The sequence below is a fragment of the Microtus ochrogaster genome, linkage group LG2, assembly GCF_000317375.1.
Source record: "Microtus ochrogaster isolate Prairie Vole_2 linkage group LG2, MicOch1.0, whole genome shotgun sequence".
NCBI classification, from domain to species: domain Eukaryota; kingdom Metazoa; phylum Chordata; class Mammalia; order Rodentia; family Cricetidae; genus Microtus; species Microtus ochrogaster.
This window is the reverse complement of record NC_022028.1, coordinates 3,873,072-3,886,074: the sequence shown is the minus strand read 5'-3', so window position 1 is coordinate 3,886,074 and position 13,003 is coordinate 3,873,072. Positions and strand designations below refer to the sequence as shown.

At 52.2% G+C, this 13,003-nt stretch overlaps 1 protein-coding gene across 1 annotated transcript in view; it reads right to left on the bottom strand.

The window, feature by feature from the left end:
* Ptk7 (protein tyrosine kinase 7 (inactive)) overlaps window positions 1-13,003 on the bottom strand; it is a 64,595-nt gene that overhangs the window by 19,231 nt on the left and 32,361 nt on the right. Inside the window, exons 2-7 of the mRNA XM_005359746.3 lie at window positions 4,679-4,966; window positions 4,050-4,152; window positions 3,515-3,705; window positions 3,271-3,421; window positions 1,263-1,411; window positions 774-1,040 (exon numbers count right to left, since the gene is read on the bottom strand). Coding sequence (XP_005359803.1) covers window positions 774-1,040; window positions 1,263-1,411; window positions 3,271-3,421; window positions 3,515-3,705; window positions 4,050-4,152; window positions 4,679-4,966 — 1,149 coding nt within the window. The remainder of the gene's footprint in view (window positions 1-773; window positions 1,041-1,262; window positions 1,412-3,270; window positions 3,422-3,514; window positions 3,706-4,049; window positions 4,153-4,678; window positions 4,967-13,003) is intronic.

Below are 13,003 nucleotides of genomic sequence, written 5' to 3'. Positions count from 1 at the left end.
GGTTAAGAGCATTGCCTGCTCTTCCAAAGGTCCTGAGTTCAATTCCCAGCAACCACATGGTGGCTCACAACCATCTGTAAAAGAGGTCTGGCGACCTCTTCTGGCCTTCAGGCATACAGACAGAATATTGTATACATAATAAATAAATAAATATTAAAAAAAAACAATAGACAGTGAGAGAAAGGCACACTGACCTCTGGCTTCCACACACACACACACACACAACACAGGTGAACGCACACACACACACGAACACACACACACCACACACAGGTGAACACAACACATACACACACAGGTGAACACACCACACACACACAGGTGAACACACCACACACACACACTACACACACAGGTGAACACATACACATACAGGTGAACACACACACATACCACACTGAGAAAGAGAGAGATCTTTTTCATCTGCAACATTTGATCTTTCCAACTCTCTTGTTATGGATAAGGAGACAGCCCTGCAACTCAGGGAACATGATCCCAGTGGTTACTCTGTGCACTGTGTGCAGAATGGGATCCAGGTCTCCAGACTCCTAGACAGTGTTCATCCTCTGTGGACTACTCTCCAGGGAAGGCTGGTTTACTTCCTCTGGTGTACCACCTCTACTTTTGTGTCTAGCACACTACTGCCAGATGACCAACATTCCCAAGAGCCCAGAACCTGGAGCGGTGTACACCAAGGAAACCTCGATCCATCACACCCTCACCCCAGATCTCCTAGGCTACTAATCCTTGCCCTTCAGGGAACAAATACTCACTGGCCACAGTGATGTTGACGTCCTGTCGCCGCTGACCAGCAAGGTTGGCTGCATGGCAGGTGTAGATACCAGCGTCACTCTCGGCGATAGCGACAAACACAAGCTCATGACCCTTCTGGTAGACCTTGCCATAGGCAGGAAGCCGGACTCCGGCATGTTCCCACCATACACTGGGTGTAGGCAGACCCTGTGGGACTGGGCAGGCAACACGCTCCTCACCACCAGCTGTGAACACCCGCGGTTCAAACGGCAACATGTCTTCGATCTCTGCAAGGGCGTGAGGAGAAGGTAGACTGCCTGACTGCCTTGGGCGTCTAGGGACAGGTGCCTTACAATAAGCTGCCCCTCAGCCACAATTCCTCCTCTTTGAGCCCAGAGTCCTTTTCCTCTTTCTGCACTCCAAGCTGGTGGCTAAGTCAAACAAGGGTCCTAAATCTCCAGGAGCCACCAACACTGGACACAGTGCCTACCTCCACACCAGAGACCCACCTGCCAGGTGAAGCGTGGCTTCCAGGACGATGGGTGGGCCCCTCTGACCCTGGCCAATACAACGGTAGACTCCCGCATTTCGTGGCCGGACCTGGGTCAGCAGCAGAGAGCCATTGGCGAACACCACAGCTTTGCGGAGGTGAGGGGGGCTGTGGAGGAAGGGGGCACTGTTAGATGCAGCCCTAGGCCTCCTTCTGACACAGGATGCCAGGCATCTCAAGGGCCTGTGTTGTGGGAAGGGTGCATATGTGCACTTATTCATGGGTATGTGCAGGTTGTAATTTCCTTTTCTTATTCTTAAATTTTATTTTATGTGTGTATTTGCCTGTGTATCTATCTGCACCATGTGCATGTTTAGTGTCAGCAGAGGCCAGAAGAGGGCGCCAGATACTCTGGAGTTAGAGACAGTTGTGGGCTGCCTCGCAGGGGCTTAGAATCAAACCCAGATGCTCTGCAGGAGCAGGAAGTGCTCTTAACTGAGCCACTCTCCAGCCTCTCTTTCTTTTCCCCAGGCAGGGTTTCACTGTGTTCCCCTGGCTGGCCTGCAATTCTCCATGTAAACCAAGCTGGCCTAGAACTTACATAGAACCTCCTGCCCCTGCCTCTGAATTCTGGGATCAAGGTGTATACTATCAAATTTGGTAGCCTCTTTCCTTTCTCTCTCTTTCTTTCTGTTTTTATCTTTCAAGACAGGGCTTCTCTGTGTAGCACTGGCTGTCCTGGAACTCACTCTGCAGACCAGGCTGGATTTGAACTCCGGGTTCCACCTGCCTCTGCCTCCCGAAGGGATTAAAGGTGTGCACCACAGAACCACTTTTTTTTTCTAAATCCTTTTTATTTCGTGTATACTGGTGTTCTGCCTACATGTATGTCTGGACTCTGGACCCTACCTTTTCAGCTGGACGGCTGGCCAGCCCCAGGTCCACCTATCTCTGCCCGTCAGCACTGGGGTTCCATGCACACTGCCACACCTCGTATCCTCACACGGGCGCTGAGGATCTGAATGTAGGTCTTCGTGTTTCTCAGCAATCACTTTACCCACCTCTTCAGTCTCTAAACTCCAATTTTTCATCCCCCTGCCTCAACCTCTTAAATATTGGGACTGCTAGCACAAGTCGCCACGCTCAGTTTTAGGTGCTTTCCAACTGCAGAGAGCTCAATTTTGGGGAAGGAGGGTGAAGCAGAATTCAGTGTAAGTAAGAGAAAGTCAGGATAGTGAGGCCACGTTCCTGAAGACACCCCAGCTTCAAGGACAAGCTCCTCCAAGCCAAATCAGATGGCCTGATGATGTCCTTAGGACTAAAGCCCCCAGCCTACGGCACAATGTCATCCCAGTCCCAACCCCACCCCCATGACCACCATTATGTTCAGTACCACAAAGGCTTTTCTCCTCTCCTACAGTCTAGACAAGCATCCTGATAGAAGGACAAACCCTCCCCGAAGTTTCAGAGACATTTGCCTCCTCCTAGAAAGTGTGTGGTGATGTCAGTATCATCTTGGACCTTTCTATGAAGGCTGTGATCACAGCCCCCTCTCCTCTCCACACCCACCTCCCCTCTAGTATTCTGAACTTTCTCAGCTACTTCTACAACTCTCGTCCCAACTCTATCTCCAATTTCTTCTCAAACAGCCTGCTGAATAATGACACGGCTTTTAGCCTGTGTCAATATCCTCTAAAGCACTGAACACAACAAGCAGTCCAGTCATAAGGGATGGGAAGGCCGTAGACAAAACACAGGATCGGGGTCTAGGTTAGGCAGCACTTGGCCTCTCTGGCAACACCTGTGTTCTCACCCCTGAGTCTCTACTCTTCATCCCAGACTCACGTGGGCAAGACCTGAAGGTAATTATGACACAGTCATGGCTAGATCATGGACTGTCTATGTGGGAATCACAGAAGGCACTTCCTAGAACTTCCCCTTTGGGACTCTTTCAGCCACACTGCCGTCTGCTGGAAATGTGCAAAAATACAAGTTCATGACGCACAAGTCTAATGTCCACGTCTTACCGGCTGCGGTTAGTGATGGGGGTCTCATCTTCAAAGACCCACTGGAGGCTCGGGGGTGGCTGGGCTGAGAACTGGCAGTGGAACATGGCCTCCTCGTTCTTTGCTACAACAACATCCTGAGGAGCCAGCACCACCCTGGCAAAGCTTTCATCTGTGAAAGGGGAAACCTGGAGGGGTGAGCAGGCAGGGCAGAGAGCCCCCTCTTCTCTCCCCCTCCACTCTTCTCTCCCCCTGACAGGCTCACCTGCGATGCTCAGGGTGAAGTTCTGGCTGCTACAGGCTTGGCCAAAGGCATTGTGGGCACAGCAGGAGTAGAGGCCACTATGCTCAGGGCTGGCCGGCCGTAGGGTCAGGTTCCTCTCCTTGCTACTGACTGTGTGGGTGCTCTGATCATCGGAAAGGGGGGTCCCATCTCGGAACCACTGGTAGGTAGGCCTGTCATGGGAATGGGGGTCATAAGCAGGCAAAAGTGGATCAGACTCAAAAGTCTAACCGAACACTCCAGTTTACAAGTGGAGGAACGGGGGCCTGAGGAGGGGAGTCAGAGTGCAGGGACAGAAGCAGAGAGATGGCAGGTCTGTCTGCTCCTAGAATCCAGGTCTTCCCATGCAGTGCTCACCTTCTCCAGCCACTAGAGGCTGCTGGGCGCACTTAGGGCGGGGTGGAAAGTAAATTTGGGTCAGAGGGGTTGGTTACAGAATAAAGCAAAGTAGATAAACACAGACGCTAGGACTTGGGGTGACATCGCTACCTGTCTCCCACTCTCCCTGGCTTCTTACCGAGGGTGCCCGTCAATGTGGCAACGAAGCGTGACCTGGGTCTGCGGCTGGATCTCAGATTCTGAGGCTGGATGCTTCAGGACCACAGGACCTGCCTCGATCCCTGGAGCAGAGGCCACACAGTGAGAGAGGGCAACAGGGAAACGTGGAAGGGGAGGAGGACACCATGGAGCCCGCAGGTTCTGGAACTACACATGCAGGTGGGTACTGTGAAGCTACGGTGAGACCACGGCAGACACAGGTCACAGGCCCTGTCCCTGGCAGGTCACATTTAATACATGCCAAGGACATCCATGAAAGCCTCTGCAGATAAATGGAACTTGAAGCGGTTGGGGGGAGGCTGGGAAAATAACTGGTAATGGCGTATGCTCAGCATATGTGGGACTCTGGGTCCGGCACACAGCAAAGAAAGGGGAAGGGAGGGGCTGGGAGGATGAAGGGGAGAGGACAGGGTGGAGAAGCAGAAGATGGAGAAGGAAGAAAAGTGAGGAGAGAGGGAAGAAGGCAAGTCCCTCTTCTCCACGCAAGCAGTACCACAGCTAAACTCTGAAAGTAGGAGAAACTGAGGCACAAGGCTCAAGTCTGCAGGATGCACAGGCACGGTGCCCGCCCTCTACACGGGCTCTCACATTTGATGTTGAAGGAGGCGTTGGCGCTGCGGGCTTCCTCTCCAGTGATGTTATCCCGAGCCACACACTGGAAGGCACCAGAATCCTGAAGCCGGTCCACAGCTGCAAAGCTCAGGCTGCTGCCCTGGGCAAAACGTCGCTCCGTGTCCTGGACAGGCACTCCGTTGAGCAGCCAGTGCACCTCCACTGGGCCGGAGGCCTCAACTTCACAGCGGAGCAGAGCCCGGCGCCCTTGCAGTGCATCCTGGGAAGATGGCTCCTTGATGAAGACGATCGCTGCCTGGGCACCTGCAGATACGGATGTGGGAGAAGCAGGGTCAGGAGGAGTTCACATCTCCATCCTAACACAGAGGAGAGGGACACAGCTGGCCAATGAACACAGGATAAAGGACAAGGGTAGAGCTGCCAACAACCCACTGAGGAGCTCAAATTGCACTGGGTGCTCTGCAGAATCCAAAGACAAACCACACTCTGGTCAAGGGACCTTGAATTCTGAGGTCACACAGGACCAACACACAAGACATGACAGTGGTCATGTAAATGCTATGTAGACGGCGTGGGCAGCTGGTGCCTGTGGAGCACAGGAGTGAAAGGGAGCCTCCAGGTCTGGATGGGGGCCGACTGCATCAGGCTTCCCAAAGAGAAGGGCTCCAGACCTACAGGACCAGATCCTAGGTCTTGATGCTAAACGGGGAGCAGGGGACATTACAAGCAACCCAACCCTCCCTTACCGACCCCAGAATCAAGGCACAGAACGAAGTTCAACCTTGACCTAAAGAACATCGTGGAAAGACGGTGACTTAGTCCAAAACACCTGAGAGTAGCAGCAACAGAGGTGGTCAGAGAAGCTCTGGAGCCAAAGGCGATGCTTTGGGAGACAGCATCCTTTCACTGGACACAAGCCACGGCAGACATGCAAAGGCCGTCCTAGCGTCCTCTACTATCTCTAAAGTCCAGGAGCAGCCAGAGCCACAGACTTCTGATGTTTGCTTTCCTGCACCATGGTCCCTCACCTGTGGTCACAACTAGGGGGACAACCAGGAACAAAGAGGGGCCCCACAACCAAAGGCAGAAGCAAGCAAGGGAGAACAGGGGAGATCAAACACCTGTGCTGAGCAGATGGCCTGGAGAGGCGGAGGGCAGGGCTGGACACGTGGGTGGTATGGTTAGAGCAGTCGGGAGGAACACACCGGGCTTTGTTCCTGCCCGGTGTGGGTGCCGTGCAGAGCCCTGGAGCCACTGGGCTTGAACACGGAAGAACTGTTCCCAGTCACCAAGAAGAAACAGGCTGAGAACCACGTAAGGGCAGGGGGACAGTAGTAGGGTCATTTTCCAAGTCGCTGGGGATCAGTCACGACCTAGAGAGCACTCTCCAAGGAGTGGGGTTTGGTTCTTCCAGGCTGAGACTCTGTCTTCTCATAAAGTCTATGTCTAGACAAGTCCTAGGATCCAGGAGGGCTGGCTGGGTCCAGATGAGGGGCTAGTCTGGTACCAGTCCATCTCCCAGTCTCCCCAAATCCCACATCTCCTGACACAGTCACAGGGAGCTAGAGGTGTCCTAAAGTCTCCTTGTTCCTTCTCAATGGGGACCTGTTGGTTCTCTGGCTAAGAAAATTCTCTACCAAGCAGGGTGATCCCTCCCACTGTGCCAGTTAACAAATATACCTTCAGGCACTGCTGAGCACCCCCAGTTACCATGCCAACCCAGACACTCCCCTATACACTTCTGAATACTCCGCAGGGGTGTGGTCCTGCCCCTGCTAGGTATCACGGTACAACCCCTGTGTCATACCAAACAGTAAGCTCATGCCCAGAAGTATGAAGGATAACTCACATGTCCAAAGCCAGGCCAGTAACTCAAAGAAGCCAGGCTCTTCCCAGCCTGCCCTGGAAATACCTGACCCTATAAAGGGGAGTCAGTTTCCACAGTCAGGTAGTGTGGCACACACATCTCCCACAGACAACACCAGGCTCACAAAGACACTCAAAGAATACTAGTTGACCTGAAGAAAATTCCTGTCTGGGACAGGCTTGACATCAGGAACACTTGCCATCCACCTCCTGAGACCAGTAGATTCAGCTGTAAATACAATTCATCAAAATCTTGGGACCTTCAACCTGTAACACCAGGGTGTTCCCCAAAGAGCAGAGAGATCTTTGTGGCAGCCAGGGGATCCAACTTGTTCCTCAGAACAGCAAGAATACAGGGCAACACAAGACTGTAAACCTGCTTAAAACATCGTGAGTCTAAAAAACCCAAATGCATGTGCTTGTGTGTGTACACATGTGCACACGCATGAAGAGGCCAGAGGTCAACCTCAGGTATCATCGCCCAGGAGCGTCTGGTACAGGGTCTCACTGATCTGGAACTCATCAAGTAGATCAGGCTGTCTGGCCAAGGGATCCCCGGGGAGCCTGTCTTATGCCTCTCCGGTCCTAGGATTCCAGGCAAATGGCACCATACCTGGATTCTTATGTGGCCTAGGGACTGAACTCAGGCCTTCACGCCTGGGTGCCAAGCACTGTACTGAGCTGTCTCCTCTGGTTTGCGATGGTTTTATTGATTTGTTTGTGTGGGCGGAGATCTGAGGACAATCCCTTAGAACTGGTTCTCTCCTTCCACCATATGGGTTCCAGGAATTGGACTCAGGTCATTTATCAGGCACGATGACAAGTGCCTTTATCCATTTAACCATCTCACTGTTTAAACCCATGAGATTTTTTTTTCTTTTGTGGGAGGTGGGAGCAGTCTGATTGTGTGAGTTTTTTTTTTCCTTAAAGGTTTATTTCCTTTTCAAACATGTGTGTGTCCAGATTCAGACCAATCAGACTCAGATCTATCGTCCTCCATGTGATGAGCCATGATGCAGCTATGTATGTGACGTGCCTTGGCCAGAGGTTGCCTTTCGTAAAAGGCAGCTATTGTTAATCCCATGAACTCTCTTCCTGCTCAAGGACCCAAATTCTCAGAACATTAGAAAACTCTCCTCATGCCACGGTCCAGGGATATGCCCAAAGCAGGGGCAGCAGACGGACCACCACCGGAGAGCAGAAGACAACCAGATGGTGGCTAGGACGAGGGAATAGGCCCTGGGGGTGCAGGAACCACAGACCACCTGCCGCAAAGTCTGAGAGGACAGCAGCCCAGTCACCCCGACCTCGCTCCCCACATCCTCTCCTGGGGCCGGAGCTAAGCTGCTCTAGAGCAGTGACCAGAGATGCTGCATTCCCAGACTGCCACTCAGAGCGCCCCATCCCGCACCCTATGACATGGCCTGGGAAACATCAAAGCTAGGCCCCCCAGGGGCCTCTGTCCTGACGTCAGCCCACAGCAGGGCCTGGTTAGTGCTTGGCTGGAACAGACTTAATGTTTCAAAAACCAGCAGAAAGGAGCCTCCAGGCTTATCTGAGCCCCAGGTCAGTGGCCCCACATTGACTCAGAAGGCAATGGGAATGTGCCCAGACTGCCACCCTGCGTGGCTTGTGATAGACGTTGCTCCATTAATGTTTCTGGGAACCAGAGCATCCCTGGCAGCAATGTCAGGCCCCAGGGGCTCTTAGAAGGTGTTTGTGCAGATGGTAGGAAATGAAATACAGCCAGGCAGTGGTGGCGTATGCCTTTAATTCCAGAACTCAGGAGGCAGAGGCAGGAGGATCTCTATGAGTTTAAGGCCAGTCTGGTCTACAGAGTGAGTTCCAGGACAGGCTCCAAGCTACAGAGAAACCCTGTCTCAAAACCCAAGTGATACAACAATGACAGAGCGGGCTTTCAGAGACTAAAGACCTATCTCAAGATGTGCATTTTATCCCTTACCTCCGACTTGAGGATGCCCTCAGTTCTGCAGTCTGGGAAAAGCCGCCTCTGGTGACTCAACGGTCCTAAGTCTCCTAAAGCTGCACTGTCACTGGGCCTTGTGGTGGAGCTGCATGACAGCAGGCGGCCTTCCTGACACAAAGTGGCCCTATCCTGTTACAATCTGGGGGTGCGGCCTCACTGTACCCCCGGGACCCTTTTTCCCTACTAACAATAAAGACACAAGGCTACCATCCAGGCTGTATGTGGATTTATATTTACTAAGTCCACAGACATCATGGAGCATCCAAACGGGAACACTGGCCAGGCAGGACTTTGCCCATGGGCGCAAGCGTCCCAAGAAGCAGCTTGGCAACAACATGCAGGCAGAGCCATCTCTCTCCACCAGGCAGAAACCCCAGCAGAGCCAAGCTGTGACTACCTCACAGGACATTTCCCAAGCCCTATCTTTGGGTGTCTAACAGGCACTATACAGACATGACTGCATTGTAGTCCCAACTTCTCAAGACAAGGCCAGCTTTCACACCTCTCTGCCTGACACCCAGCTGTACCCCATAAACAACCCTGGTCTGACACCCACTCCCTGGATCATTCTCTGAGCTCCAGACCAGTCTGTGTTCATGAGTGTGTGCACATACACGCTAGCTGCATGGAGCAAGGAGCAGCAGTAAGCTCAGTTTGGGGATTTTGTCTTGTGGTACTGGGGTTCAAACTCGGGGCCTTGAACACAATGAGCGTTCTACCATGGAATTACACTCCTAACCATAGAGGTGCGTGTGTGCGCATGCACGTGCATGCACAAGCATGCTTTGAAACAGGGTCTCACTATGTAGCATTGACTGGCCTGGATCTTGATGTACATAGACCAGGCTGACCTCCATCTCAGAGAAATCTGTCTGCCTCTATCTCCCAAGTGCTGGGATTAAATGAGTGTACCACCACAGCTGGCCTTAGTTCTTGGTTTTTTGAGACAGGGTCTTACAATGCAGCTCAAGCCAATCATGAATTTGAGATCCTCCTGCCTCCGCCTCCCAAGTACTGAGAGAACACATGTATGCCTCCACTACACACTGCCAAGCAACAGTTTACATTTCAGCTCAAAGTAATCAGGGCTAGGTCAACTGCCCATCTCCCAGGGCCAATTCCTCTGACTATGAAGGAAAAAAAGCCTCTAGGTCCTGAACAGGCTTCAGAACCTGCACGTGACCAAATAATTTTAATTTCTTCTTCTCCCTCTTATTAAATAAAATTCCATTCTTTGGACAGGTGTCTCAGGAGCAGGCGAAGCTACCGTGTGCCCTGCCAGCCCAAGCATCCAGGAGTATTTGACATGGTGGTGTGTGTTCGTGACAGTGACTGTGAGCCCATCCTCAGACTTGGTGCTGAAATCACACAGAGAACCCTTAGAGTAGGTGAAAAGGGTATTTCAACTCCCAGCCACAAAGAACAACCTGGGTGAGGTGAACCTCCCCAAGGCCCACCAGTCAGTCACACACACCTGGCCAGCTCTTGTACACCAGACCAAAGTGGATCCTGTTGGAGCAGATATCGACAGAAATAAGGGCCAGTGTGCCAAGTTTCCATGCCCTTTCTGGAGCGACAACACGAGGGCACAGGCCAGGACAAGCAGCCTTCGACGTGAGAAGCACAGATGCTCCAGGTACGGGAGCCAGTGAGTCTCCGGTCCCACACAAGGACGGTCCCCAACAGAAGACTCTCCATATTCTGTTCTTTCTCTTTAAACTTATATGCCTGCCTCTGAGTTATGCCACATGCATGCGGGTGCCCTTGGAGGCCAGAAGAGGGCATCAGATGCCCTGGACCTGGAGTTAAACATGGCTGTGAGGCACATGCCTCCTGGAAGCCGAACCCAGCTCCTCTGCAAGAGCCGCAAGCACTCAACTGCTCAGGCGCCTCTTTGGGCCCCTTGTGCATTCCTTTTTTTTTTTTAAATTTATTTATTAATGATTTCTGTCTCTTCCCCGCCACCGCCTCCCATTTCCCTCCCCCTCCCCCAATCCCGGGCTTCATAGTCGCCTAGGGTGGCCTGCCAAGCAGTTGAGGATGACCTTGACCTGACCTTCCAGTCCCCTGCCTGCTCTGATCATAGGTCTGTACCACCACACTGAGTTCGCAGGGTGTTGGGGGTCAAACCCAGGTCCTTCAGAAAAGCAACCAGTGCTTTTTAACTGACCAGCCATCTCTGCAGGCCCCACTGGTGAACTTTTGAGGACTGTGTCTCCATTACTGTGGGAATAAAGCATAGGGATAGATGATCACAAGCCCAGGCATCTCCAGCTCCCCCAGGTTGGGATTGGTGGCCGGAGCTGAAATACCCACCTACTCTAAGGGAGTATGTGCAGGTTTGGTACCAAGTCTGAGGGTGAGCACAGAACACATGGCGTCAGGGTCACTGACATTGGCCCACAGCTAACTTCAAACCCCACACCTCTCTATATGCCTACAAAACATACAGGTCTACAAACAGCCTGTGGACTGGTCACTAGCTGGAGCCCTACTATCCCCAACAATCCATTCCTGCAGAGCGGAGGGTAGCAGGAGAGCAGTGTGTTGGCCTGATCGGCCCTCCCCCTCCAGCCTCAGAACTGCACGGCCCACCTCCAGGGAGGCCACGTGTCTAGTACCATGTGGATGCTCCACAGCCCCTGGCCACACTACGGGTGTGGCATTCTCTGTCTTCCGGGGGGGAGGGGGTGTCGCATGGAACTTGTCAGGTGCCGCATCCCGAGAGACCCTCATGCACGTCTCCGAGGAACCAGCAATGCATTAAAACTCAGAGAGAAGTAGTGCGATTGTGAGGAAGAACCATGGTTAGGGAGCCCGGTTCTAGTCCTAGACTGTAACCCTACCGACCACCCCCACCAGCCTCTAAGACACAACTCTGAATGAATTAGTTTCAAAGATGGGAAGCATCCGAGACACAGAGGCCCCACTCCACAGGCTGCTTCCCCACCCCAGCCTCCAGCTGTACAGTTGGTTCCCATTTGGCAAATGTGGGGAGGGATTGTGACCCTCTACACGGCAGGTGCATGGAGTCCGAGGCAGCTGGGGACAGAGGAGGATCTGTCATCTCTGCTGTGACCCTCCCTTTCCTAGGCTCAGCCTCCTTATGCTTCTCTATGCCACTGAGGCCATGTGCCACACCCACATGGAGGGCTGACATTTGTGCGCATGATAACAATTCTGTGTCCCCCTGGTGACTAGGACATTAGGAAAAGTGTCCATGAGCAAGTACGGCCGTGTTCTTAACCCTCCCAACGCTCCTACCCTTTAATACAGCTCCTCACGTTCTAGTGACCCCAACCATAAAATCATCTTCATTGCTGCTTCATGACTGTAATTTTGCTACTGCTATGAACTGCAATGTAAACACCTGTGCTCTCTGATGGGACGAGAACAGTCTGTGAATGCCGAGCTCACCTGAAATAGCGGTCTAGATCTATCTTCGTCTACCACAGTCACTGTGGGTTTTCTCTACAGGCCTGAGTTGCCCATCTGGAAGATTGTTTACACCACCCCCATCTTACATGAGGCCGTTTAAATGTAGCTTAATTTGAACTGAAATCCATGTGGGCTGGAGAGATGGTCCTCTTCTTGAGGGCCCAGGCTCAGGTCTCAGCACCCACAGCCCGCAGCTCACAACCACCTCTAACTTCAACTCCAGGGACCTGAGCTCTGCGAACCCTCTCGACACCTAGTGGGGTACATAACATCACGTTGCTGCCGCCGGGTGGTGGTGCTCACCAGGCAGACGGAGGGAGCTCTGTGAGTTCAAGGCCAGCCTGGTCTCTCTACAGAGAGAGCTCCAGAGAGCCAGGGATACACAGAAAAAGCGTGTCTCAAAAAAACAAAAAATGAAACAAAACAAAAAGCATGGTCCCCATACCACACCAAGTTTTAGAATAATAAAAATAAAATAAAATATAATTGAAAATTCTCTTCCTCAAGCCACATTCCAAGTACTCAGAGTCACATCCAGCCTGTGGTCACCATACTGAATGAGTGGTCGAGCCTGCAGTCACCATACTGAACGGCCAGAGGAAACTGCTTCACTCTGGAAGAGTGTGCTCAGTGGTCTAGCCTGCAGTCACCATACTGAACCACCAGAGGAAATGGCTTCACCCTGGAAGAGTGCGCTCAGTGGTTTAGCCTGCAGGGGCAGGCTATGAAAGACGATGTGTTGTTTCTGGCCCAAGGAATTTAACATTGGTCAGCAGTATTTATTTCTGTATCTGTACATATATGATAGTGTGTGTATTGTGTATGTGGTATGTGTGTGTGATGTGTGTACGCTGGTGATATGCATGTGCTGTGTGGTGTGGTGTGTGTGTGATAAGTGTTGTGTGGTGTGTGTATGTGGGTGATATGCATGTGCTGTGTGGTGTGTTGTGTGTTTGATAAGTGTTGTGTGGTGTGTGTATGCGGGTGATATGCATGTGCTGTGTGGTGTGTTGTGTGTGTGATAAGTGTTGTGTGGTGTGTGTATGCGG